This window comes from Lampetra fluviatilis, chromosome 4, assembly GCF_964198595.1.
Source record: "Lampetra fluviatilis chromosome 4, kcLamFluv1.1, whole genome shotgun sequence".
NCBI classification, from domain to species: domain Eukaryota; kingdom Metazoa; phylum Chordata; class Hyperoartia; order Petromyzontiformes; family Petromyzontidae; genus Lampetra; species Lampetra fluviatilis.
The window spans coordinates 25,994,904-26,022,193 of NC_136278.1; the positions used below are offsets into that span (position 1 = coordinate 25,994,904).

Here is a 27,290-nt window from a genome sequence, read left to right on the forward strand (position 1 = left end):
CCATGCGCGTGTGTTCGTTTCATTAAAGGATGTGCAAATGAGATGGAAACATTCTGAGAATACAACAATATCGCATCGTTCAGATCGTAGCTCCTGTATTCAATATCGACGAACCAAACCATCAACTCTGCAATTTAATTCGCCACCGTGATAGTTACAGCGTAAGAGCATTGAGCTCTGCTTGAGTTTCAAGGCTGGGATATAATTGAAATGAGTACTTTCAAATTGAAATAAAACGCTGTTTTCGTGTTGCTATAATTTTACTTCAATTAAGAATGCTTGTAGATGTGTACACTACACCAGTGCAAAATATTGTATTGAGATCAATTGTTCTGTATTGTGCAATAAAATGTTTTCGGTGATTAATTATTTCACACTCCCATTTGAGAATGACTTCAAAGGTTAACTTTTGTAATGCAGTAGAATTAAATTAATACTAATAAATGCCAAGCATGCTGCTATGTAATGGCAAGCACACTGGACTTTCAATTCAGAGGTCGCCGGTTCAATCTCTCGATGGGGCAGTTGAAACAATGGACACGTTTATTAAATGCCCCCACCACTGTCCACCCAGGAGTATAACTGTGTACACCACACCATTGGAACCTCATTTGCCAGTAAAAATATGATAATTGTTTTTTTACCCTTCTATCTGGCAACAAAACTGACACCTTTTTTACAAGGAGTCATGTTTGCATAGACCACAATACCTGCAGTCATAATGCAAACAAAAAACATAACTCTGATAATGTGCACTGTCCTTGAAGTTGATTGGTCCACACCCGAGACAGCTTTCCTTAGAGCCTAGTCTCACATGAGTTGGACCAGATGATGCATTATGACTGCAGGTATTGTGGTCTATGTAAACATGACTCCTTGTAAAAAAGGTGTCAGTTTTGTTGCCAGATAGAAGGGTAAAAAAAACAATTATGTGTACACCACAGTTAGGATATCGATGGGTCACGTGTGGTAACTACCACCTCTTCCAAGAGTAGGTCATAACACCCTCTCAGGGGGCTCTCTGGATCTCCCTCCAGCGGTGGCCCTTTCTCTAGCAGTGGCGTTGGTGAGTAATTTCAGACCAGCACTTTTACCTATACCTAAATGAGTCAAATAATATTTTGAACTGGGTTTATTCTATATTAGCAATCTCCCTTAGTAGCAGCTATAACCCCAACGCAAGCCCTGTTTCACTGGCTTAGTTGATATCTCGAGCAGTCGTCCTACTCCCATCCATGGAGGACAACCTATATTCCAAGATTTTGGTTTCCACCGAGGTGCATTATGGGAAGAATGGAAAGAACAACATGTAACTGGCAAAACACACAACTTTTTGAGATGTAATGTTATGGGGATCCTTTCGGATTTACCAAGGCAGCTACCTAAAAAGGGAACTATTCTGGAAAATCAGTACAGGTGGCAACCTTAACCACGCATTGCCAAAGCCAGCTACAGGCTCGGGGTCCTCTTGACTGCGTAATCACTTCGTCACCAGCAAGTGGCAGCACTGATCCATCTACTATTGTCTCGAAAAGTAAACCAGCAACGTGAAACACGGAGGTAATGGTGGCGCATGTGTTATGGAATATTTCCATTATTATTGCAGGTTGATGTTAAGTTTGAAGTGTCACATTTAGCATTATAATTTTTTATGCCATTTTTCTTTCATGTTTACAAACTGCAGTTCTATGCACTTTTATATTTTATGCCTGTGCCTCTACCCTGGCTGTCAAATATTGCCACATTATTTAAGATAAAAAAAATTAGGATGATAAAACCAGAAAATGACATTGATGAACCACGAAAAATTATCGCCGCATAAAACAAAAACCATGCCACATGATGCAATGCATGATAAGCAGTACAATTTTAGAATCTTAAAATTCTTATTTCTGTAATTGTTTAAAATCTTTTTTTTCAAACGAGGCTATAGCAAACAATATATTTAATTAACTTATAAATGTTGTATTGGCCTATCTAAATGCTCAAGCAACACAACAGTGCATCTTTAAAAAAAAATTTCCATTGCAGTAAATCAGCCAATGGGTAATTTAGTTCTGCATTGATGCAGCATTGTGATTATTTCATGATAAAAATAAATGTATATTTTTGAAAGATATACAGCCCTTGGTCAATCCATTGCAAGATGAAGGCGTCCCATGGTGTGTTGGCCATGGGGGTTGTTTAACCAAACTTCAGTGCAGGTTGGTGAAGAAGGGGGTGGGAGGGGGAGGAGGGGGAGGGGGAGGGGGAGGGGGGGGAGGGGGAGGGGGAGGAGGGAGAGGGGGAGGGGGAGGGGGAGGAGGGGGAGGGGGAGGGGGAGGGGGAGGAGGGGGAGGGGGAGGGGGAGGAGGGGGAGGGGGAGGGGGAGGAGGGGGAGGAGGGGGGGGGCGGGGGAGGAGGGAGGAGGGGGGGGCGGGGGAGGAGGGGGGGGGCGGGGGAGGAGGGGGGGGGCGGGGGAGGAGGGGGGGGCGGGGGAGGAGGGGGGGGCGGGGGAGGAGGGGGGGGGGGCGGGGGAGGAGGGGGGGGGCGGGGGAGGAGGGGGGGGGGGCGGGGGAGGAGGGGGGGGGGCGGGGGAGGAGGGGGGGGGCGGGGGAGGAGGGGGGGGGGGGGCGGGGGAGGAGGGGGGGGCGGGGGAGGAGGGGGGGGCGGGGGAGGAGGGGGGGGGGGCGGGGGACTCTATTGTGTGTAGGGTGTGTAGGCATGTAGACACTACTGACTCTATTGTGTGTAGGGTGTGTAGGCATGTAGACACTACTGACTCTATTGTGTGTAGGGTGTGTAGGCATGTAGACACTACTGACTCTATTGTGTGTAGGGTGTATAGGCATGTAGACACTACTGACGCTATTGTGTGTAGGGTGTGTAGGCATGTAGACACTACTGACTCTATTGTGTGTAGGGTGTGTAGGCATGTAGACACTACTGACGCTATTGTGTGTAGGGTGTGTAGGCATGTAGACACTACTGACGCTATTGTGTGTAGGGTGTGTAGGCATGTAGACACTACTGACTCTATTGTGTGTAGGGTGTGTAGGCATGTAGACACTACTGACGCTATTGTGTGTAGGGTGTGTAGGCATGTAGACACTACTGACGCTATTGTGTGTAGAGTGTGTTGGCATGTATATACTACTGACTCTGACTATATTTCACAATATTCGTAAACCTTTTGGATCAACTTTTTACCCCCATATCTGGGGGTGTTTGGGGGGGGTCCACTTTCCATAGCTTTTTTATTCAGGCCTTCTGAAATGCTCTCTTATAAATGAGTTGACAGACGAACAGAACGCCGGCTTTTTATAATAGTTGCGTTTTAGAGTATTTGGCTGCTATACATTTGCACGTGATAAGCCACTTCGTTGAGCCAACCTTATGTTGCCAGGTCGCTTCTGAAAAAGACCCATATAGGTCGATGGCCTTATCTGGTAAAATACAATTTTTTAGTTTATAGTTTAGTTCCGACTTGTCCACATGGCAAAGTCACGTCGCCAGAGTTGACGGTGCAAAGCACTAATCGCTATAATTAAAAATGTTGTATATATATAATAGTAAAAAGTGAGTGTTCGGGAAATTAATGGTCCATTTATGCACCATGCTCAGAATAACTTAAAGAATAGCTGCAAGGTACAAAATGTAATTCAAAAAGGCATCTTCAGCATTGCTTCAGTGATTCTGATATATTAGCTCAAACGAAAGAGAATCAATTCAGATCAAAACCTCGCATGCCACTTGCCTGTGGTCATCGACGCTAGGTGCAGCAGCGTACAATACATCAGAATTTCGTAATTTGATATCATGCCCTTGAGACACCCCCAAATAGTTAAAGCCACATTGCCAGCAGACCAAGTCACTTGGAGAGGCGGTTGCAATGCCCCCACCAACGTGGGAGTGGCTCAAGCCACAGATGTTCCCAGCCAGAGGCAACGAACGTTAACGCTTCGGCTCGTGTAAACGACAGACGTATTCACCTACTAAATATACCCAGCGCCCCACTTCCATGTCCTTCTGAGTGCCTTGCAAAAGTCACACGCTGCCTGCAAATTAAAGCACGTGTTCTGGAGGCATTTGTTTTACTCCCCCCGCCAGAAAAAATGTATATATCATAATGCGTCTGACTGTACAATAATTTTTCATGGAGCCGTTCAGCGCCAAAACAGAAAGAGTAACTCTGCAGTGCATATCATGCTCAATAGAAATATAAAATGGGAAAAATCGCAATTATTTTTTTGGTATGCACGGCAATAGGAATTTTAAAGTGGAGCAGCAATGTTTTTTTTTTCTTTCCCAGACAATACTGTTCGGTAGCTCTCGCATTATCCGAAGCTGCAAATTGTCATTTGCATTCAATGTGTCACGATCACAGGGCCCTGACAGAGCAAAAACGTTTTCAAGTTTTATTTTGCTCTATTGTGAAAATTACTGCGGTCGTGCGCACAATTGCCCCCGCAGTAACCCTTGGGGCTCCAATGCACCGACATTTCAAACATGTCAGCAGATCTTGAAATGCAAATAGTAACATTAGCTCCACTAACACGTCTAATTTGTACGCCCGTATCAAAGATGTCACCTTAAGGTGGTTTGGACAACCTTGGGTCAGTAGAGACACATCCAGGTTGAGCACTCAGCAGTTCAAGAAGGGAGAGACTGCATCCTATCCCAAGGACTCTAATTGAATGCCTGGCCTCGAACAAAACAAGTGACAATTATCTTTTGAACCTATCCAAAATCATCTTGGTCCAAAACCTGGCGTAGTTTGTGAACATCGGCAATGGTGAGATAAAGGTGGCAGTGTTTGGTGCTGGTCCTATTATATTATCTTGTGCGCCATGCTGGCATGAATGGATACTTGCCAAACGCACTTGTCCCAGTAGCCTTCATGGCAAAATTAGATTTCTGCTTTTTTACGCTCATATCGCTATGTATGTGATGCAGTTGTTAGGGTGCTGCGCTACAAACCCAAGAACCAGAGCTCGATTCCCACTCAAGATCAATTGCAGCGGGGGTATATTTGAACTGGTCCTGATGGGCCTCCACTAGGTCGACTCAGCCTTAAATGAGTACCTGGCGCAGTGTGTAAACATCAGCACTGGGGAGGAGAAGGTAGCCGGGCGTGGTCCTGGCCAACCCAACTCCCTCGTGTGCCACAGTGCTGGCCTTCATAGGTGCTCGCTAACAGCACTTGCCCCAACAGTCTATAAAGGCAATACAGGGATATGTATCTATGTACTGAGTTATAATGGAAGGCTACAAGGCTGTAGCATGCAGAATGTGTTTCCTGGGATCTGTCACCAGACTGATTTACACCAATCTGCTTGCTATGCATGTGCAATAGACCTGTGCAAGCTCGAGACGCGTAAGCCTTATCCAATGTGCGTTTGTTTGCTTCGCTGATGAGACGTATCAGGGATTGCTGAATGTGTCCCTGGCTTGTGATGTGCACTGACATTGGGTTTGATCCTCGATACGAACAGGTTTGAAGAGAACCGAGGCTTGTGTTAGAAATTTTATTTAAGAATCAATTGCATAGGGATTTCTATGTTTGAGCTCATGGCACGAAAGGATATCCTGTGAATAACAGTAAGATTTCCCTCAGATATGTACACATTGTATATGGATTTATACTGCTCACTTCATTTCCAACAGGATTCCTTGTTTAAAAAAAAAAAGGATTAAATATTTTTTTCTGTCTCTGCAGGCTGAGAACTCCAGTGGGCCGTCGCCAATATTTGTAAACGTGGACGTCGATGCATTGCTGCTCGTCGCCCTGCTCGGTGCAACAAACGGCAGCTCACACTATCTCAGAGGACATCACCGAAAGGTTATTCCCCAGAGCATTAGGCCTATTAGAACGACCAAAGATGTTTGCCTACATACTCTTTTAAAGAGATGCATGCGCTTACCCTGCCCACTTCCACCAGATTGGTGACCATTATGATGCTGCCACTGCGTTCTTGCCAGAGCATCCTCCAGAAGCCGCCAACTGTGTCGGGAAGCGGACCTGAACGCGGGTGCACAATGGAAATAAAATCAATGCTCGATGGTCCAATGCCTTTCGGCCAATATAAATCAAACTGTGTTGTTTTATTTTTTTTTTGGTTTTGTTTATTCTTTCTTTCCATTATACGGGGTACATCCATTGCACGACTACAGTACGGACGCTTCGAAAAAAAAAAAACCACAAGAGCTCATTTTAAATAAACCGCACAATTCCAAATTTACCGCCGGCCTTGTTTCAACAGGATAAACTGACGCGTTGTAATTCACCACGTTATTGGAGACGCTTTAATTAGCAGGCTGTGTTTATAAGCTACGCGGCGGCCACTGTAAAATTATGCTTTCGTGAGGAAATACAGCATGCTGTATTGACAATATACAGCTGTTTTGTGAGATAACTCAATTATTCTGACTTGCCTTGTGTTGCGATATAATGGTGCGTTCGGTAGTATCCCTGCAGAAAGAGAGACAAAAGAATACTGTTTGAATTTCAGGTCCTTTGAGCTGTCACATAACATTCAAATGAAACGCATCAGAATCGCTGCTCCACTACGTACGCATTGTCGAGCGAGATCACACAACGAAGCGTGCACCGGATTAATTGTGCAAAAGTTAGGTTTGATGAGCTCTGCAAAAGACATTTTTTGAGAGAGGAGGAAAAAAAACACACAAGCATACATTAACCTTTCAGTTGAACTGGTTTAAGCTGAATATACCGTTCATGAAATGTTACTGCAGGAAAAGGACAAATCGCTGATAATGGGGAATAAAACAAAAATCGCTTGCCTGCCCTGCTGCGATAAAATAGAGCACCACGGTTGGGAGCTCCCATGCCTCCAAAGAGCCAACTCAAAAGGAGAGTCATTAACCTTTTCCGGAAATTCCTGGAACCCCTTTAACAACATCCCGTGAGAACTATCGTTCAGGCAACTGTGCCGCCTATTACAAAGAGTTAGGGCTCTGTGGAAGTGTTATAAAGGCCCGTATAAATGCCACAAACAGCCCTATCTTTTATTTTTCACTTCATTCAGGGAAAAAGGGCCTTAACGCGGCATAACTTAAGCAGAAACACATTCATCTCCTCCCTGTGCTACATGTCTGGATATTGTTGTGGTATTATAGCTTTTCAATGCGACAATGGGTGGGTAATGCTGGTCAGAAATAAGATTTCTTGATGTCCACAAACATCAGAAAGCATAGAAATGAATTACTGTAATTGCAGTACCATTATCAACTCGTTGACAATGAATTAGTACACAGTTCTTGAATATGCTGCATATAATTATATATTATGTCCATATAATGCTCATTCACATTCCATTTCATTCCAGTGGAATTCAAATAAACTTCCTGTGTAGAGAGTATATGTTTATTACCAGTTATCCCAGGACGAATAAAATATCTCCTTGTATCATTGTAAGCTTTAGAAACCATTTAGAAAATAAGTGTGCACCGGCACAATTCAATAATTTCAACAGGGAAAGGGATAAAGGTGCAGCCCTGCAGCTGCTTGCTCTTGCCATTGCTGGTGGAAAGGGCCTCTACTTGAGCAAGCTCTTGAGAGCTTCCCACATTGGCCAGACATCTTGAAAAGAGGTGGGTGTACTCACGCTTTGCCCCACCACGCATGACCGACCAATGGACTAAATGTGGTTTCACTCACGTATGCTTCTGGATGGGCAGAGGCAGGGAGATGTAAGAAACTTAGCCCCATTGTTTCAAACACCCAGCCAAGAGAGAGAACTTGGTGTGCCCTCCGGTGACCTCTGGTATGCCACCTATTACGCCGTGTTGAATATAAATGATTAAATAAGTCAAATCAAACTTTGCCTAAGTAGGAAAGTGTTTCAAAAGCTACAAAGTATATATACAGAATGGTAAAACACTGACCTCAAATTAATCATTTCTATTGCTGTATATATGCCATGATGATATATGGGAGGAGTAGTGCTGGCACAGTGGTTAGCAAACTCCACTATGAACCTGGCATCGAAATTTGCTTTCCTGGCCAGCAGACATTATCAGCGGAAAGTGATGATATCAACCGATCCTGGTTCAGATATCACCCTTATACAACCTGCTCTGACCAGCGCTGAAGTATGGTAAAATTACACTGACGTCTGGGACCATGTGGCGAGGCCTTCTTACAGAAATTGATTTAAAAGGACTACAAATTATAATAATTATACAAGCTTTTTAAATCTTGATATGCTATGCGAGTTAAAACTAATGTTGGTCCTTACACGGAAATATTGTACTTTGATTTTATTTTTTTATGTCATTGCATGTAACAGAGGCACCATAAATTTCGATTTAAAGCTTTCGTGACTGCAGGGATTCATATTCTTGCTTCTTTCGGTAAAGTCACGTAGAAGGGAAATAATAAAATAATATAAATATAAAACAATATTATTTCCCTTCTACGTGACTTTACCGAAAGAACCAAGAATAAGAGGCACCATAGTCACCCAGTAGCATAGGTGTATTTACCAAGCGCTTGACATGATTTCCTGATATAGATGGCTCTTTACTGAATACTGTACATTTAATCGAGTTGCAATGGCTTATTGTTACCACCAGTTCAGAAACATTCTAATATTATTAATTACATGCAGCATGCGCATTACTAAACAATATTCAATGATGAGTGAAAAAAGGGGGGAGGAATGATATCGCTAGAATGAGGAAGCCCTCTGTGCCTGATTAAAATGCTTCCTTTAAAAGGATGCCAAGCCATGCCCCGACAAATGAGCAAATATGAATTAAGATGAAAAATGCGGGTGTTAATAACGATAGCAGAACAACAACAACAAAAAAAACCTAATCAATTTCTACGTGTATATGAAGAGCCACCTTAAAAACTCATCTCTCTGTTTCCATGGCCCTATTAACACCGGAGTGTGTTTTGAGCGTGGTCCATATTGACTCGGCCCATATTAAACAGAGATAGGTTCATTGGGCAAACACGGCTGTGGCTATCATGTTAGAGCAGCCCGACAAACGTGCGCGCATGGGCCCCGGCCGATCTTACCATGCTCAGCTCTCGGCAGCAACGCAGCTGATGTCCCAATGCAAAGCATGGGAGAAGCGCGCGCGCGCGTGTGTCACAGGAGAGAGAGAGAGAGAGTGAGCTACTTTGAACATTACACAATGTAAATATGTGCTCAGACCGACTTCAAAAGAGGGAGGGAGGGTAGATTTTTCGCTGTGTTCCGGTGGTGGACAAGCAGAGCATCGCAACAAATGGCGCTTGCCAATCACGGTGCTAACTTGGTAGACTATACTAGGGCAGATGTGGAATTCCTAGTAACACATTTTTTTCCATCATATAACGCAAAGTCAATGCATTATTATCGATATAGATCAATCCTACCTTGAACCCGCAGAGCTATTGCTGTAAATTGGCATCGTAGAGCTTTTACAGTTGATGCTGTGCTTAATTCTAGTTGCATAAACTCCACGTTTGATTAATATAACCACCTCGCAATTAAATCCAATATATTGGCGGCGTGTAACCAGCCCTCGAGGAGGACTTACAGCAGCCTCCGTGATAGATTAGTGCAATAGATGACTGCTTGAAACACTTTGAGTGGTCGCTTTCAAAGAAACATAAACGCCCAATAAACATGTAGCTAGTGGACTGGAGCATCATTAATATTTAATCACTGCATGCACAAAGCCAGCACAAAGCCAGCACATAGCAAACTATTTCTATTAACCAAATACAGAGGGCATAACGGGCCATCCATTTATTTATTTATTATATTTTTCTAAAGTCTGCACGGATAATGTCAACACCCGGTGAAACGTAACACAGCGAGATTAGAGGGACCACATCTCTTGTCGTTCCAGGATAGATTTTAATAACCAGAAATATCATCTTTCCCAATGTGAGCTGTGGAAGTCAATATGGACAATTCCGATGCATGACATTGAAAATCCACTTACGTCAACGTAGTTGGCATTGATGTAATCACTGTTTTGTTCCTCGTCCAATACATTCAACATCACCCTGGAATGGTCATCTGTCAGAGTGGGTAAGTGAGCAAAAAAACCAAGTAAATATATATAACATTCGAAATACGGCATTCAAAAAAGACTTTGAACACGCTTATGGCAATTTGAAATCAACACATCGGCTTACATTATTCATTCTAGATTTGAAGCTTTCGTGACTGCAAGGAATCATACTCAGTTTTTTTCGGTAAAGCCACGTAGGTAAAAAAAATAATTAACATTATTCATGTTGATTTTTTAAGACAAAAGGGGCGTCGACCAACAACCCCACATTTCGATTTAAAGCTTTCGTGACTGCAGGGATTCATCTTCTTGGTTCTTTCGGTAAAGTCACGTAGAAGGAAAATAATAAAATAATAAAAATAAAACATAATAAAATAATTCTCACGACGTTTCGACCCCAACACCTGAGGACGGCTGCTTGCGTTGTGGCCGAAACGTCGTGAGAATTATTTTATTATGTTTTATTTTTATTATTTTATTATTTCCCTTCTACGTGACTTTACCGAAAGAACCAAGAAGATGAATCCCACATTTATATTTTGAAGTGCGTGTGTATTTTTAATTTTCTCCATTCCTTTGTAGACAGAAAAGTGTTGACTCGGCTGTGCCGCAGACACCACTGAGCCAAAACGAAATGTATCGACTCACAAGCGATGATGTTGCCGTATCTGTTCTTGGCCCGATTTTCATCTCGCTTAGCCACATCCCATGGAGCCGACTGTCCCTCAAAAAAACTCTGAAAGCAAGAAGAGAGAAGAGAAGAGATATGCAAAATGAAATGTTCACATACGTGCGTAAAAATAAATAAAACCCTTTAAGTCGAAGACACGCTTCACAAATTCTCTATTCTGAGTGCTATACTATATTGTAATGAAACCTTTTTGTCGGGATCATTTTGCTACTTCTCTCGATGGTTATATCGGTTGGTTAAAGTGTTAGCTGCGTTGCCCGCAATGTTGCTTAAAAATTCTCGACACTATATTTAAGCTGTGTTAATTCAAGGCTGTCCTCTGGGTACAAAATGCACACGACTTTGGATGAAAGATTATTTGAAATATAGTTACTCCATGTACTGATGCGATGTATGGACAACAGCCAAGCTTCCCTCTTTTAAATGCATTTGGCCAAAGCTGAAAATAACAGCTCCAGATGTCTATTAGTCTGCAAGCCAAAATGTATTTTTTTCTGAGTTCCTTTTATAATAGCAGAATTTTTGCTAAGATTACATTTTATATATGCATATATGTCATTTAGTCTAAACATGGGTTGATTGCCCTCTTCTTTAATGAGGCACACGCTGGTTTTTTTTATATAGATAGACTGATAAATACTGTCGAATAATGCGAGAAGAGAAAAGGCCAGCCACCATCAGACTCATTCTGTTATTGATTAAACAAATCACAAGGTTTCCCATCAGAGCCAGAACACAAGAAACTATGATTTTGTCTGGGCATTGGCAACCATCTTAACCAGGAATTTGTCAGTGAGAATTTCTTTGTCATTTGTTTTAAACATTACATTCTTGTTACGATAGAATATATGTTTAATGGCAGTAAATGATCAATTAAAATAATTATGTTATTATCAGTGATAATACATATCAATGCTCGAAAATTACAGGAAGAAAATGTTGGGATAAATTACCGATTTTGCAATATCAAACAATCAATACATGCGTTCTACTTGTTATTTGTGGAACAATTTAAACGGTACGATATATAATGTCTAAGAAATGACTAACACGTACTTCTGTATCATCTGGCTTATTGCTGTGACTCACCTGAAAAATTGTTCTTTGTAGAATATATTCACCCAGTAATTAATGCACAATATTTTTGTTTCATGGCAGATGTATAAACTGTTATTAGCTTAACACATTTACCGTGAATTAACTTCTCCGTTCTACATTACCTCGGTGTGAAAACAACCGCTCTGTAAAGTTGCAGTGCCCCCCTGCGCCATATTCAAACTTGCAGGGAAGATGAATGCGTCGTGAGCTTGAGTGGATCACGTAACTTCACCAACCTCCTTAACCCCCCACTCACCGACTGAATTTCTTTCATATCTGAGCTGGAAAATGCCGATTGACAATTCCGTGCCATGTACGCAGGCCGTGCGCTTGCAAAGATATTCTCGTTTTGGGGGGGGGGGGGTCACTGCCGACGGGCCGTTGCTCGCGTGCCAAAAGGCTCGGAGCTGCTTCGAGGCAAATAAACACAACGGTGGCATTTTCAAAGCAATTAATGCGGAAGTGTAGGAGCTAACACAGGTGCCTATCAATGTGGCAGTGGCAACGCCTTTTCATCTGTAAGCACCAAGTCCCACTTATAGCAAGCGCCAGCCAAAAGAATACGTTTATCTTGATAATTGGATTCTGCCTCATTACGCATATGATCATTATCACCCTCCTCTTACCGTGTATGCCTTATTAATGCATAGAGATGGGGGGGTATATTTAAATAAAGCCTGACTGACTGTAGGAATGCTAATGATAATTTTGATATAAGTCTCAACTACAAATAGTATTTATCTTTTTTTCGATTTAAAGCTTTCGTGACTGCAGGGATTCATCTTCTTGGTTCTTTCGGTAAAGTCACGAAGAAGGGAAAAAATAAAATAATAAAAATAAAACATAATAAAATAATTCTCACGACGTTTCGGCCACAACGCAAGCAGCCATCCTCAGCAAGCAGCCGTCCTCAGGACGCTGCTTGAATTGTGGCCGAAACGTCGTGAGAATTATTTTATTATGTCTTTATTTATTTATTTTATTATTTCCCTTCTATGTGACTTTACCGAAAGAACCAAGAAGTATTTATCTTACTATTATTTTATTCAACGGTGAGGTTCTGCACAAAATTAAAAACAAATAATGGTGCCAATAGCCACTGATCAAGGACACTATCACTTTATAAAAGTATCTGCAACTAATATCAAGCGTGTAACTATCAGAGGTCCTCGATTATCTTGGAAACGCTAATTGATGTTTGAGAACGTCATGGACGAAAGATCCAAATTGCACCGCTTGTAACCCTGTGACCCTGTAATGAAAGTTGCAGAAGTTATTTTGATGTATTTAAAAAAAATGCGCATTAAAACAGGGTCAGATGACCTGGGGGTAATTGCATGACTGTGTGAGAACATCGTAAATTTATCACAGAGGTAGTTACTAGTATGGTATCAAATTTTCACTAACAGAGACAAATATAACACGTTATTAATGTTTCATGAACGTCAACGTTGAAAACGGCGATGGATTAGACCAGACATTCTACATATATTTTTAAGTTGATTAAATTGAGGTTCAAATCAAGTTGCTAAGATTTTTATACCAGGAATTAAAAGTCACATTATACCTATGCACTCACACGCCCAGATGCCCTATGTGCGATAACTGTTATTTAAACGAATAGAATGCCACTCTACAAAACATAAAAAAAAACATGTGTGCAGAAAGAATGGTCGTATTTGGGAGGTGGTTACATTATACACACTACCAGGCCTCGTCTCTACCAAGGCCTAAAGTTCAATTTTGATTTGATGGTGCCGCTGGAATATGTTGGTCGGAAAGAAAAGGTTGTACCATATTCCCATAGATTTTTCATTTGGCAGGTGTTCCCTTTTGCTATGCACAACATGGACTTTGCTTCAAGATACCGGTGGCAAGAGTTCACAGTCAATGCACTGTGGGTTGCTCTTGATGTGAGCATACTGATGTGCGAGTCACTTCAAGACCCAGGTACTGAGGTGAGAAAGTGTGCAAGGCCCTTTAAGAGGCTGTGCGCATTTAATAACGTGCACGCTGAATGACAATTACAAGTTTAACTGTCAATGTTTACTTTGGGGGAAAAAATGTACTGACATATTAGACGAGACTTCTGAATCAGAGTTAATAAGCAAAGGGTCATTTGGGTTTGCTGAGTATTCGTAAACAAGCTAAACACGAAGTACAATTATCTTAAACCTAAGCTGCATCCATTAAGTGGTATGTTACCGATCGGTGTTATGTTTGTGTTTCATACACATGTATTACAATATAACTCTTAACCTTAACATATTTTCAAAGCTATGAATCTTAATCCTGACACCGGTGATGCTGAAGATATTTGCTGTCAGTGTTGGAAAATCCTCTGCTCTCTGTCTATCTCCTTGGCAGTTTGATAGGCCCATTGCTGTGCTGACGCAGGGATTAGCATTGTTTTTTTTTAGGCAGCACACAATCTTCCCACTGGACTGACACACACACTTATAAACGTGGCTATTTGAAAATACAAAATAGAGTAACATTCAATGTTTTTTTTAGCTCAACTACAACTGATTTTTTTTTTATTTAAACGAACCAATGTTTTAAAATCATATTAATGTAGCAGCTGGGGAGGCCAGTGGGACAGAGTATAAAGGCAGTGTAAATAATGTTGTTTTTATAATATTGTAACGCCATACGATAATTGAGTTAAAAAATGTTAACGCTGCTCTGATTGATAATTGTTTTTTTACCCTTCTATCTGGCAACAAAACTGACACCTTTTTACAAGGAGTCATGTTTGCATAGACCAAATACCTGCAGTCATAATACAAACAAAAGATATAACTCTGATAATGTGCACTGTCCTTGAAGTTGATTGGTCCACACCCGAGACAGCTTTCCTTAGAGCCTAGTCTCACATGGGTTGGACCAGATGACGCCAAAAGGCAAATGAGGTTCCCATAGTGTAGCTGCTCTGATTGCGTATTCTGTTGGCTTTCAACGTCGCTTTCCACTATCAGACTATGGACATGTTTCAGTTACCAACACAACCAATAACTGATGTATAAAGAAACACAAAATACGAATTATAACTCATGAGCCTCGACAATATATAGGCCATAAACATATTTTCACAGCCAATATGGGATGTATCAAATGCTCTATCTGGATCTATATTTAGCCATCACAGTGTCAGACCTAATATTTGATCTTAAGTACCTGCCCCTAAAACAAGCCACCCATTGAAATGTTACTTTCTCAGGGATACATGTTTTGTACATGGAGTGGTCGAATAACAGACCAAACAAAAGTTCACATTTCAGCTGGGGATCTTAGTGGCTTGTTTGAAAAAAGAAGTAAGCTCACAGGGGAGTTAGCAGCCACATTGAATGGGTCCAATGAAGGATGCTTAAGGGGAGTTCTTCAGAGTAAGGTAGCAGGATGTCACCTGAAACGAGGAGGTTAGGATAAGAATTGGCCAATCGCTGGCTAAGTGCTCTTGTGGGTAAGGGAAGGGCCTGGGTGAGCTGGGTGTGCTATCTTGAATGTGAAAAGCGTGCACTTTGAGAGGGGCTTTCAGCGGAGCTGAGAGCCGGGGAAGGTTGCAACAAATGGAGGAAACTGTGGAAGACACATTATATCCGAAGGGATGAAGTATAGTTGCCATTGATGGATTAAAATGTGGGTTTAAAAACAAGAATGGACTGAAATAGTGCTAGTGCTATTTTCAAACAGACTGAAAAGTACTCTAGCTGAGTATTGCCTCGGAAAGTATGTGGGATTGCAGTCCAATGCGAATTCACGAGTGACAAAAAAATCTCTAGAAAAAAAAAACACATTTCCAACAGGACGTTTGTGGCTTCCCATGCGCTGTGCCGAACTTGTCCATATCCCACCCACTCATTCATCCAGTTTGCTCTGTCACCTCATACTCCTCTTTGAAGCCATAGCCCTCCCCGGTCTTCATCTGTCCAATGTGCTGCAGGAGATCAGCCACGCGCACTGCAGGGTGCAGCCGCCCTGTGTGGTAGGCAGGTGAGTCGGGCCCATCCCTTGGGCGCCGGTGCCTCTGTGGTTGCTGTGGTTGTTGTTGCGGTTGTTGTTGCGGTTGTTGTTGCGGCTGTTGCTGCGGTTGTTGCTGCGGTGGCATTGGAGGCTGAGGGGGCGGTGCGTGGGGAGGCAGGTGGTGCGGCTGGCTCGGCGGGCCGTGGTGCGTGTGGAATGACCGCACCGCCTTGGCCATGCTGCCTCCTCCTCCACCGCCACTGCCACCACCGCCACCACCACCACCACCACTGCCACCACCGCCACCACCACCACTGCAGCCGATGACGCCGACCACACTGGGACCGCAAGCGAGGCCAGGCTGCTCCGCCGAGCAGTTCGCACTGCCATGGTTCTCATCTAGGACAGATGACAGACAAAGGGAGGATTTTGAATTATCTACATTTAATCATATTGCGTAACGTTTCCAAGAGTGTGCTGTATATATCTGTGTCCGATGAGTTGTGTCGCGGGAGTGTCGTTCGGTACGATGTCTCGCGTTTTGCCCAATGTGCTGAGAGCTTCTTCAGGAACCGACATAATAATAATAATAGTTCAATTTGTAACGCGCGCAAAAATTTGCAGACGTAGTGGCCGCAACTCAGAGGCGCGGAGCCAAGCTCAGAGTCGCGCTGAATTTGGTTCCTCTAGAGGCTCCCAGCATGTGGAGCAAATCGTCGGCCACGATGCTGGGAAACACGCGATACAACCTGAAAGAACATCGGGAGAGCTATTATTTTGGTAATAAACAGGAGTCATGTGTATTTATTATGAATGTTTTTTGGGGCATTCAGGAAGATAACAATGTGATCCGCTTGTACACACATTGGGATTCTGTGGGTCATGTGAATTCTCAATGCTGAAAGTGTGCACACAAAACAACACACTGTATGCGTGTGAACATCAGAAATCCTAATAGTGGTAGGATGCGGCAACGATGTCATATAATAACCACATTTTCGAGGGAAAATTTACACCGGCTTTTAAGATACGTAATTCATGGAATGAAACGTGCAGCAATTTCCACTGGAAGATTTAAAAGCTTTGGTGGGTGATTATTTTCTGCGACAAAATGGAACGGTTTTTTTGCTCAGCATGTAAAACTAGTGGGGAAATAAAGTATTAACAGCATGCAAGGCAGGAAAATGAGTCACGTTGTACACATAAGGCAGATATGAGCAGAGGGTAAATGGGTGGGTTAACATGGCTGTCATTCGCCTTTCCTCACATTTTCACACATTATAAATGTAGCCCTCCTCCTAATTTTCATGCCACACAAAATTCAGGATGAATTCTGCCAAAATAGGAAAACATGAAAACAAGGGAAACCTCCCAGATGGTTTAGGATGCTTCCCCTGCTTCTTGTAGGGATCTTTAGTAAGTTGGTTTAATTTGTCTGTTGCATTTAAACGAAATCGTAAGACCCATTGCTCTTAAATGCACTGATAATACAGGTATTTCTTGTTTTTTTTAGCTTCTCTTAAACCAATTATTATTATAGTCCATGAGCCCAGACAAGGTATTTTGTCAGTACCACCTGCGGTAGCAAACATCTAGTGGTTACAATCTATTGAGTGTGGCCAAAAAGTGATTGAATGTGATAACCACTTGTGCAGTTAGCCGAGTATGGTGTGAAAGAAGCTCAACATGCATACATAAAATTGAGTGGGTTGATAAAATAATTCCCTCCTGTTGGCCATATCTGAATCACCTTTCCCCCAGCCCCTCTCAGAGACACACTGCACCAATGTCCCATCTCTCACATCAGGGGATGCGGATCCTCTCTGCATTCGCAGGTCACAGAGGCTTAGGTTAATGGGTGAACGAGCTGTTTCCCGTGTGGACCCAAGCCTCTACAACTCCCTTCCACGAGATCCCAGGAACTCTCTGAGTCAGTGGGCATTTTTGAAACACTTCTTAAAATGTATTTACAGTGTCCACTTTCGTATATTTTAACTGTTAGTAAATTCAGACTATCGCTTTCAGCATTTATTTGATCATATATTTGTTCGTTTCACACGTTAGTTTTACGCTGGGGTTTTGCTGCTGTGTCTTGCACGGCGCTTTGAGATCCTCGATGAAAGGTGCTTCATAAATTAAATGAGTATTGTGAATGATCGTTATTACTTACACATAAAGCGGTCCGACTCCATTTGTTTTACCTTAGGTGGTACCGATTTCTGCCGTGGCCCATGGACTCTTTGTAGGAGTTGTTTTATTCATACGCTTGCGTAGCAGCAGGCTGGGTTGTCTGCTCAAAGGGTCTCCCCGGTCTCTCTTGCCACGCGTCTCAGATATGGGGGCGTTGTTACGCAGCAGATTTCTCCCTCTTTTGCCATCGACTAAAATTGTAATTCTAATCCGTGATTCTATTTGTGCTGTATATATATACAAAAACTGCGTGTACTATTTAATATAAATTTTCACATTTTGCCAACTTGAGGTCAAGAAGAGCTGCATAATATAAACAATATTTCTTCGTACATATTGCGTGGACAAAGATTGGGATACAAGACTGTATTGTATAATTCTACAGGGCTCCCTCTAGCAGAGATGCCCTTCTGCGAGGCGTTGCATGAGCAAGAAATTACAGGGCTTTTCCTTTACCGTTGCACCCATACGTGCGCATATAATCTACGCATTTGTAACCTGACCGAATAAACAAGCATCTGCTTGGGGAGCCAAGAGCCCCATTCCCACTGTTCACAATGGACATGCAGCGTGAGGATGGCTGGCACACTGACTTACCAGCGATAGACACTGAGTCCGGAGAGACAAGTGGCAGTAGAAGTGACAACGGCATGAAGGGAAGAAAAAGGGAAGCGCACGTATATAAACATGAATATTGAGCGCTCCAGCCAAACAAACCACTCAAGGCCAGCAACCAAGAAAGGGCATCCTGCACTGGTGACTGGCCGATGGGCCACGTGGTGCCAGCGTGAGCACGCTACAGAGCAGAAGCTGTGTTTATGGTGGTCGGTGCCAACAGAAATCGGCAGCCACTAAGTTCTTCAAAAAAATTTTTTTATCCCAATTTTGGTGCAAGAAAGCTGTAGCTGAACAGATTTACATTTCAATGCATGCGTAATCAGAAGCATTTTTTTGCCTCCTTTAATTTCCACAAGGCTGCCAGGAAGAAAAAAAAACGGAGACAATGCTGATACTTAAAAAGCCAGTTCTGCAGATTTCTATTGGCCCCTGATGAAGAACAGCTGTGTGATGAGATGGTGGCCCGTCTGAGATGAGCACGTCAAAACACAACCTGCGCTGCTCCTCCAAGGAAGCAAAGTAAATATCGGGCTCTGCTTTTCATTGGGATTTGTTGCTATAGTACATTGTGGATAAAAATAAAACATTATCCAGATTCACCGCACCACAATCGGTCGATATTGTATTGGGCTTTGGTACAGGTTTCCCTCACTTTATGGTGGTTCGGTTTTCGTGATTTCGCGTATATGCGAGTAAGCTATAGCTGCCCAGTGTTTGCTGTACGCGGTTTGAATTCACTCGTTACGCGGCTATGCGGTCGGATGTGGTGGATAGGATCGCGTAGTGTGTACTGTGTGTGTACTGTGTGTGTACTGTGTGAGTACTGTGTGTGTACTGTGTGAGTGTACTTTGTGTGTACTGTGTGTGTACTGTGTGTGTGTACTTTGTGTGTACTGTGTTGATACTGTGTGTGTACTGTGTGTGTGTACTGTGTGTGTGTACTGTGTGTGTACTGTGTGTGTACTGTGTGCGTGTAATGTGAGTGTGCTGGGTGTGTGGTGTGTGTACTGTGTGTGTACTGTGTGTGTACTGTGTGTGTGTGTACTGTGTGTACTGTGTGTGTACTGTGTGTTTGTACTTTGTGTGTATTGTGCGTGTACTGTGTGTGTACTGTGTGTACTGTGTGTGTACTGTGTGTACTGTGTGTATTTTGTGTGTACTGTGTGTGTACTGTGTGTGTGTACTGTGTGTACTGTGTGTGTACTGTGTGTTTGTACTTTGTGTGTACTGTGCGTGTACTGTGTGTGTACTGTGTGTATTTGTGTGTATTTTGTGTGTACTGTGTGTGTACTGTGTGTGTGTGTACTGTGTGTGTACTGTGTGTACTGTGTGTGTACTGTGTGTACTGTGTGTATTTTGTGTGTACTGTGTGTGTACTGTGTGTGTACTGTGTGTGTGTGTACTGTGTGTGTGTGTACTGTGTGTGTACTGTGTGTGTACTGTGTGTACTGTGTGTGTACTGTGTGTACTGTGTATGTACTGTGTGTGTACTGTGTGTGTACTATGTGCGCTACTCGGCAGACAGCTGTCTCGTACGGTTTCGCTTTCTGCGCCCTTCTACATGAACCTACCGCATAGAGCGAGGGAAAGCTGCGCTTCAGTTTGAAACCCACGTGTCCTGGAATTATCCAATCACCGTCACGATGCGATTTAAATTCTAGATCACTGCAGGAATGAGGCAGCCTGGGTTTTATTATGTTTTACTCTTCATCACAATTGCTGAGCCCATGGGCACAGAGGCCCGAAATGCCAAGCGGTTAACAATAAACAGTTGAATGTGTAACGGATTATAGAGTTACATTTCTTAAAATTTAGAAATGTTGCAAGGACTTATGTTGGGGAAAAAAAAGCGACAATGGGAGCGAATTTCAACGTCATGCGGCGTGAGGAAAGAATCAGAAGAAGTATTGTGCCCTCTGGCATGTATGTTGAACTTCTTTCACACCGTACGTAGCCAACCGCGCTAATCAGAGGTGCGGGGGGGGGACGAAACTAAACACAAACAGCAGTTCTAAAGCAATTAGTTTTCAATCTAGATTGTGGTTCATTTGTGGCAATTCCCTTATGTGCAATGAGTGCGACCTTATAATGTATTCGTTCGGCAACCACTGGACAGGCATGGTCGGATTGTTACAGTACCCGTCACTGCACGTGCCAGAATGGTAGATGAGATGGACCAGTCAGTCTGGCAGTAGGACACAACTCTTAACATAGGTGGAGGAATTGATGATTGAAGCTCATGGCAACCACAATACCTCGCTGATCTCGTCAAGGAGTATAAACCATCACACGAACTGCAGTCATCCTCGCAAGCGGCTTTGGGCTGTCCATCGAAGAAAGACGGTCACCGCATCGCACGCTTTCAGACGCGCTCCTGCGGCCGTCTGGAACGCTCTTCCTTCCAATAGCAGGAAGCCGCTGGAGCCAAGCACTTTTAAAATCTAGATTGAAAACTAATTTCCTGAAAACTGCTTTTTGTGTTGAGTTTGTCCTTCCTCAGCACCCCCGGTGAGCACAGTTGGCTACGTACGGTGCGAAAGAGGTTCAACATGCAAACGGAGAGATACAACCACGGTAGCGATAACAAAAGAGTGGTAATGAGGTGACTGACCGCCCGGTGAAGATATGTCTGGAGTGAATCAGCGAGTGCTGGATCATCATTCACCCTTACTGCTTTGAGTTAAAAATTTCGATCAGTCCAGTACCAGTGAGGTTAGCAACTGGGTGTGCTCCACCCCAGCCACGACAACAGAATGTCATCGTGGCCACACTTGATGCGAGCAGCTCTGGGAATTTGGCGCCGGATCGCTTTGCTGTTGGGAGCAGATCGCGATCCATCCCCTGTGCTGAATTACAAAAAGCAACGACGCCTCGGGGCGAACCTGCCGAGAGCGTCGCGAGAGGGCACTTTCATGGCGTTCTTTGATGGTGCACGGTCGTGCCCCCTGTCTCGTCACAAAGTTAGGCGGTTTCGTGACAAGCCATGCTGATATATTTCTTTCCGGCTGGCCATCAAACAAAGACGGTCACTGCATCGCGCGGTTTCAAATGAGCTTTCCGCGGCCATCTGTGAACGCTCGTCCGCCTGATGTTAGGAAGCCACTGGAGCTATGCACTTTTAAATGTAGATTGAAAACTAATTTCTTTGGAACTGCTTTTTGTAATTGGTTTGTTGTCCTTCCCCCGCATTTGCAATTAGCATGGTTGGCTATGTACTGTGCGAAAGAAGTTCAACATATATATGTACATATGTTACGCATCTTTTTAATAATCACATCACAGTGCGGGTAACATTGTTTTATCTTACTTAATTAAAATGCGCCTAATTGTCGTGAAACAAATCAAATGGAAAGTGCTGCTGGCCAAATGTGATGATTAATTATATTTGCATGCATACCAGCAGCCTAAGTACCTTTCGAAAGCTGAACAGTTTTAATCTTATCCAGAAGTTAAGCTATTTTTTCTTTAATTATAAACGTTATTAATAGTAAAACAACGTCCACTCTCCATCTCTTTCTTTGCACCACCGTTTCAAGCCGTACAAAGTAATTGTAGCGTGCCGTCATTTATATCACCATACCATGTTATTGAATATTTTTTATACGACTATAATGATTGCTAATAAGGGATGCAGTCTTAAGATCTTTCTTACCCAAGACTGCTGTTGGAACAAATGTATCATCCGGTGCTGCTAGCAAGTCGTAGACAAACAAAGGTCAAAAAGAGAGAAAAGCAAGAAGAGTGAGCATGGTTTTGACATGCATTGCCATAGCTGTAGGTTCGCGTTCAACATTTTATAAGTCTAAATTTCAATTTAAAGCTTTCGTGACTGCAGGGATTCATCTTCTTCCGAAAACAGACTTATAAAATTTTCTTGGTTCTTTTGGTAAAGTCACGTAGAAGGGAAATAATAAAATAATAATACAAAAATGTGAGAATTATTTTATTATAGTATATTATTATATTATTTTATAATATTATATACGTTTATTTTATTTTATTATATTATTTTATTATATATATTTTTTTATGTTTTATTTTTATTATTTTATTATTTCCCTTCTACGTGACTTCACCAAAAGAACCAAGAAAATTTTATAAGTCTGTTTTCGGTATCAACACTACAGCATGAATCAATTTTACACCTTGAGCAGTTAAATGACTTTTCTACAGCTACTCTAATGAGAAAAGCCTACAGTGATATCCTTGGAAGCAAGTGTGCAGCTGTTTGAGTGTGTGCAGCCTTCTTTTAGCCAGAGGTAATACAAATCTATTTTCAAATTACAGAATTCTCTCGGCCACTATGTTATTACGCTGTCGACATTTTAGTGCTGCAGCGTTACAGTTTATCTTTGCTCAGAATAACTTCCTAATGCTCCACGGAGGACGATCGCGAAAGGAGAGCGCATAGCCAACCACGTGGCAGTACCAACAGGCACAAAGTTTGCTTTCTTTTACTTAGACGAAGCAAAATCCCTTCGAAAGGAAAATGTGTAAACGACAGTTGTTCGATCTTGATTTGAAGCTTTCGTGACTGCAGGAATCCATAATCTTTGCTTCTTTCAGTAAAGTCACGTAGGTAGAAATACAATAAAACAAATCACGACGTTTGCCTCCGCTTGTGTTGCGATCGCGACGTCGTGTTTTGTTTTATTTTATTTCTAACTACGTGACTTTACCGAAAGAACCAAAGAGGACAGTTGTTCGGTTGAGAAGACTTCTGATGCATGCCCTCGCGACACGGTGAGTACACTGGACTAGCAATCGTGGGGTGCGTGCCAGTTAAGCATCCCCATACTTCTGTTCACCGCAGTACAAATCGTGTGCACCACGTTGAGTTGATCGATAGGTCACGTGTGTGGTCGGGTAAAGAATGTTGGGTGCTCCCATCGCTCGCAAGATGTCTGGCCAGTGTGGTAGAGTAGACCACCACAAACGTCCTATCGAAGACCACTCGAAAACATCCTCGAGCGAGGGCTGCACCTTTATCTTTTATCTCTGAAGTTTGATGCAGTATATAAGTCTTATTTGGTGAAGAATATCGGCCGGTTTTCATCCTAACAGGAGGACGGTTGGCTGATAGAGCTGGGGTGTGATCACGAATACAACACATGCCATGCACCCCACTGCCTGCACTTCCTTTGTCATGACGTTCAAAATTTGACTGTGAAGTACATTTGTAACAGACAACCATATTACCTGAAACGTAGCAAGGGTGGCAGGCTTTGCTGTTATTGGTATGGCTCTTGTCAGAAAGTGCTGGCGATGAGAAAGCTGTGCAGAGAAACAAGTTAATGAAAAATCCATTAATACCTTTAAAATATTAACAACTGTAATGTACATTGCCAAGGTTCTTACATTCCCCCCAGCAGTAGCAATGGGTTCACTACAGTTGCTCAAGCTGCGGAGTAAAATGTAGCTACTCCAACCTCTCCCACTGCATCAGACCCGTGCTGAAAAGTCGACCTAAAAACCCTCGCAAGGGGCTCTCCAAAGTTCCATCGAGTGAGCAAGACATTGCATGGCTGCATCCTTTACCTTTTATAAATTACGTATGCAATGCTTCACACAGTGATCCTCATAATGAATATTTAGACATGCCCTCGTGAGTAACACCTCATTGCACAAACAATAAGTAGTGAAAGACGAACATTAATTAGAATGTAACAATGCCTAACCAAGAGGATTTAACGTTTTGCTAATTGAGCCTAAAAAAACCTTGTGTTTTCAAAACTGTCCATAGCACGAGTACATCATGTAATGAAGCTATGGTGATACGCTGCATGGTAACAAATATTGACTACGGGAATTGAAGCGTTGGATACTAAAGCATTAAGTCCAAATTGTGCTGCAAAACAATTTACAGCTTGAACATAAGCAGAGATGGACAATTTTGGTTTGCAAATTAGATTCCAATGTGTAATTTGTTCTGGGTTGCAGGACACAGTGAAGGTGCTGTGTTCAACTTTTCTTGCACAGCGATAGCATCTGTCTCTGTCTAAACAACCGCCCGGCTATAATTATTATGCATTATCAGTCTTTCCTATGCTCTAAGATTATTTGAACATTAAGCAGATAAGTTGGGAATAATTGTATCATTCTGTGTAGCCTGGAAAAAAAAAACCCCATTCAGAACACAGCAGTGTATTTAAGATAGTGCTCAAAGACAATTGTATCTAAACGCAGTGAATTTTAGGTATAGACTACTTGAAGGCCATACTGATACATAGTTGCTTTTATGCAATACCAAAAGCATAAAAAAAATTGTAATCGCCACAAGGGTGCTCAGAAATATATTTATATAATCTCATAACATCGCAGCCTTTGGCCGAACCACTCATTATGCTAAAAGCTCCAGCATGGAGTCTGCACCCATAGCTTAATCATTGTCTGTGACTCACGGCAAGGGATAGGGGAAATAATGGTGGGGAAGGGGGGGGGCATTGGACTGACAGCAGGGTCAGAGTTCAAAATGTGATGGAACTAAATGGCTAGTTTAAACTGCAACTTTATAACACAAGCCTACCAATTCACAGATGCTGAATGCCATTATAAGGGGACGCATGCAACGCTGAATTTAAAACCGTGTCATTTTCACTTCAGTACCGCTGTAATTACTCGTTAGCACTCTCAGCACATTTCTCGTTATCTTTACTGTTCACGTTGTACATCATTCGAGGCAGCATTACATTACCTGCTGGGCTTTCCTTTTGGGAATACAGTACTGTACATGTTTGTTTACTTTTGTAATTCTGCCGACAATTCTCCAACGTCTTTTCGGAGTTTTGAAAATGGAAAAGCAGCTTACATTGAAGATGGCACGTTCTTGTCGGCTAGGATAGCCAATTTTGAATTATTAATACGACAAATTATCTTTGGGAAAATAGGAGTGATAAAGGAATGTAATTCCACTACAAAGCCAGCCAAAAGTTAAATGCATCAGCAGAGTGTTCCTTGCGAGTTACGAGTTCTTTCCGGTTGGCTGTACAATCTGCACTAAATCCCTGAAACCTAAACTGCCAGGATGTGAGTAGATGCCAAAGGTATGCAGTAAGTCAGCTGCCGAGGGGGTAGCCACGGCTGAGGCCAAATCCAGAGGAAAACTCCCTGGAGGCATAGTATGTGCATAGAAAACCAAATATGGCCTTCAGGCCCCTAACTCCCCCACAAACACAAGTACACACACACAGGTGCACACGTGTATGTGTGTGTTTCACATACACACACACATACATAGTGGGGAGCAGTAGTGTAGTAGTTAGCGCACTACGCTACGAACCCGGCGACCCAAGTTTTATTCCCACTCACGGCCAACACCAGTGACGAATATCTGAACCAGTCCAGGGCCTCCCCTAGGTTGACTCGGCCTCAAATGAGTACCTGGCACGATGTGTAAAACATAATCACTGGGGAGACAAAAGCGGCCGGGCGTGGTGCTGGACACCTACCCCCTCGTGTGCAGTGCCGACCTTCATAGGCAGGTGCTCGCTAACAGCACTTGCCCCAACACTCTGTTGAAGGCCATACGTGGATTGTTGCCTTTGCTTTAGACGCATTAAACTTACAAACATTGGCAGATTAGCACATTCTTTAACGTCGCATTGTCGTTGACGATAAGGGGGGTGTTTAATGTCCCTTTTCCTCTTTATTTACTTAAGCCTTCCTCTTCTGCAATCAGCCACCCATGACTGAGCAAGCATGAGTGTGTCTGTGTTTGTCCTCGCTTTGCTTATCACCATGTCAGTGTAATCGGTCCTTCATTTGCTAAAATCAAATACAAATTAAAACAGAAGCATCAAAATCTATTGCTACTCTTATGGATTACCACTGTCACACCATGGTACAGCTTACCACATTCTCAATTTGTGAGACGCATTGCTCTTTCAGTTATTTTTAAAGCAAACATTGGGGGGGGGGGGGGGTGTAGTGGCAGGGTCCCGATATGTGGCCTGAAAAACGTTCCACCTGGACACGCAAGTCACAATTGCGCTTCGGTGTCCAATCCAGCCACTCATTCCGCGGCGTGGCTTTTTATAAAGCAGCCGAGGAGACGACGTTTTGTTCGTATTTACACGTGGAGACACCAAATGGGAGTTCTGTTTATATACGCTCTTGCCATAACAGGTTTGAGACGACAGGCGTTGTGCATCGAATGTAAGACGATGCAATGTTGGCGCTGGATTTTGTACCGGGTTACCGTGATTCTCACGGTCTGTGTAACGCCGCTGCTGTGCATGTCTTCGGACTGTATTTGCCTGTGGACATTTTTGTTTGGATGACGCAAAAAGCTGGAGGGGTGCGTCTTACTTTCTGGCGCGTCTTTTAAATCCAGAAAAAAACGGTCAAAGTTGATTGTTTCTTTTCCTCCAATCTTTTTCTGACTTTGCTACACAGACAGTCACCCACGTGCAAACACCAACTCTGTCTGGCGACCCCCTGATACCCATGCAATTGCAGTATATCGTGAAATATATATCGCAGGTACGCCAACACAAATTGCGAACAAAATCGAATGTGTTAGCCCTCTGAACACAGTAAATTAAGTTGGTTGTTCATCATAAAAATACACAAGCTGCACAAGTTTGGTTAATGTATGCACTTAAAAGTGATAAATTCACTCACGCATACACACGACCAAACTGATCTCACTGATAATGTGGTCACATAAAACACACACAACTGTCTAATATGGTGTCCCATTTATGCATAAGCA

General features: G+C 42.8%; 1 protein-coding gene across 6 annotated transcripts in view; it reads right to left on the reverse strand.

The window, feature by feature from the left end:
- Positions 1-27,290, reverse strand: part of LOC144931698 (receptor-type tyrosine-protein phosphatase kappa-like) — a 126,532-nt gene that overhangs the window by 16,920 nt on the left and 82,322 nt on the right. The window contains exons 16-24 of one of the 6 annotated variants that reach the window (XM_078855872.1): positions 23,777-23,851; positions 22,230-22,268; positions 18,557-18,568; positions 15,690-16,168; positions 10,666-10,753; positions 9,946-10,022; positions 9,029-9,055; positions 6,415-6,451; positions 5,904-6,001 (exon numbers count right to left, since the gene is read on the reverse strand). In XM_078855872.1, coding sequence (XP_078711998.1) covers positions 5,904-6,001; positions 6,415-6,451; positions 9,029-9,055; positions 9,946-10,022; positions 10,666-10,753; positions 15,690-16,168; positions 18,557-18,568; positions 22,230-22,268; positions 23,777-23,851 — 932 coding nt within the window. The remainder of the gene's footprint in view (positions 1-5,903; positions 6,002-6,414; positions 6,452-9,028; positions 9,056-9,945; positions 10,023-10,665; positions 10,754-15,689; positions 16,169-18,556; positions 18,569-22,229; positions 22,269-23,776; positions 23,852-27,290) is intronic. The other 5 variants (XM_078855874.1, XM_078855873.1, XM_078855876.1 and 2 more) reach the window with 5 other exon arrangements.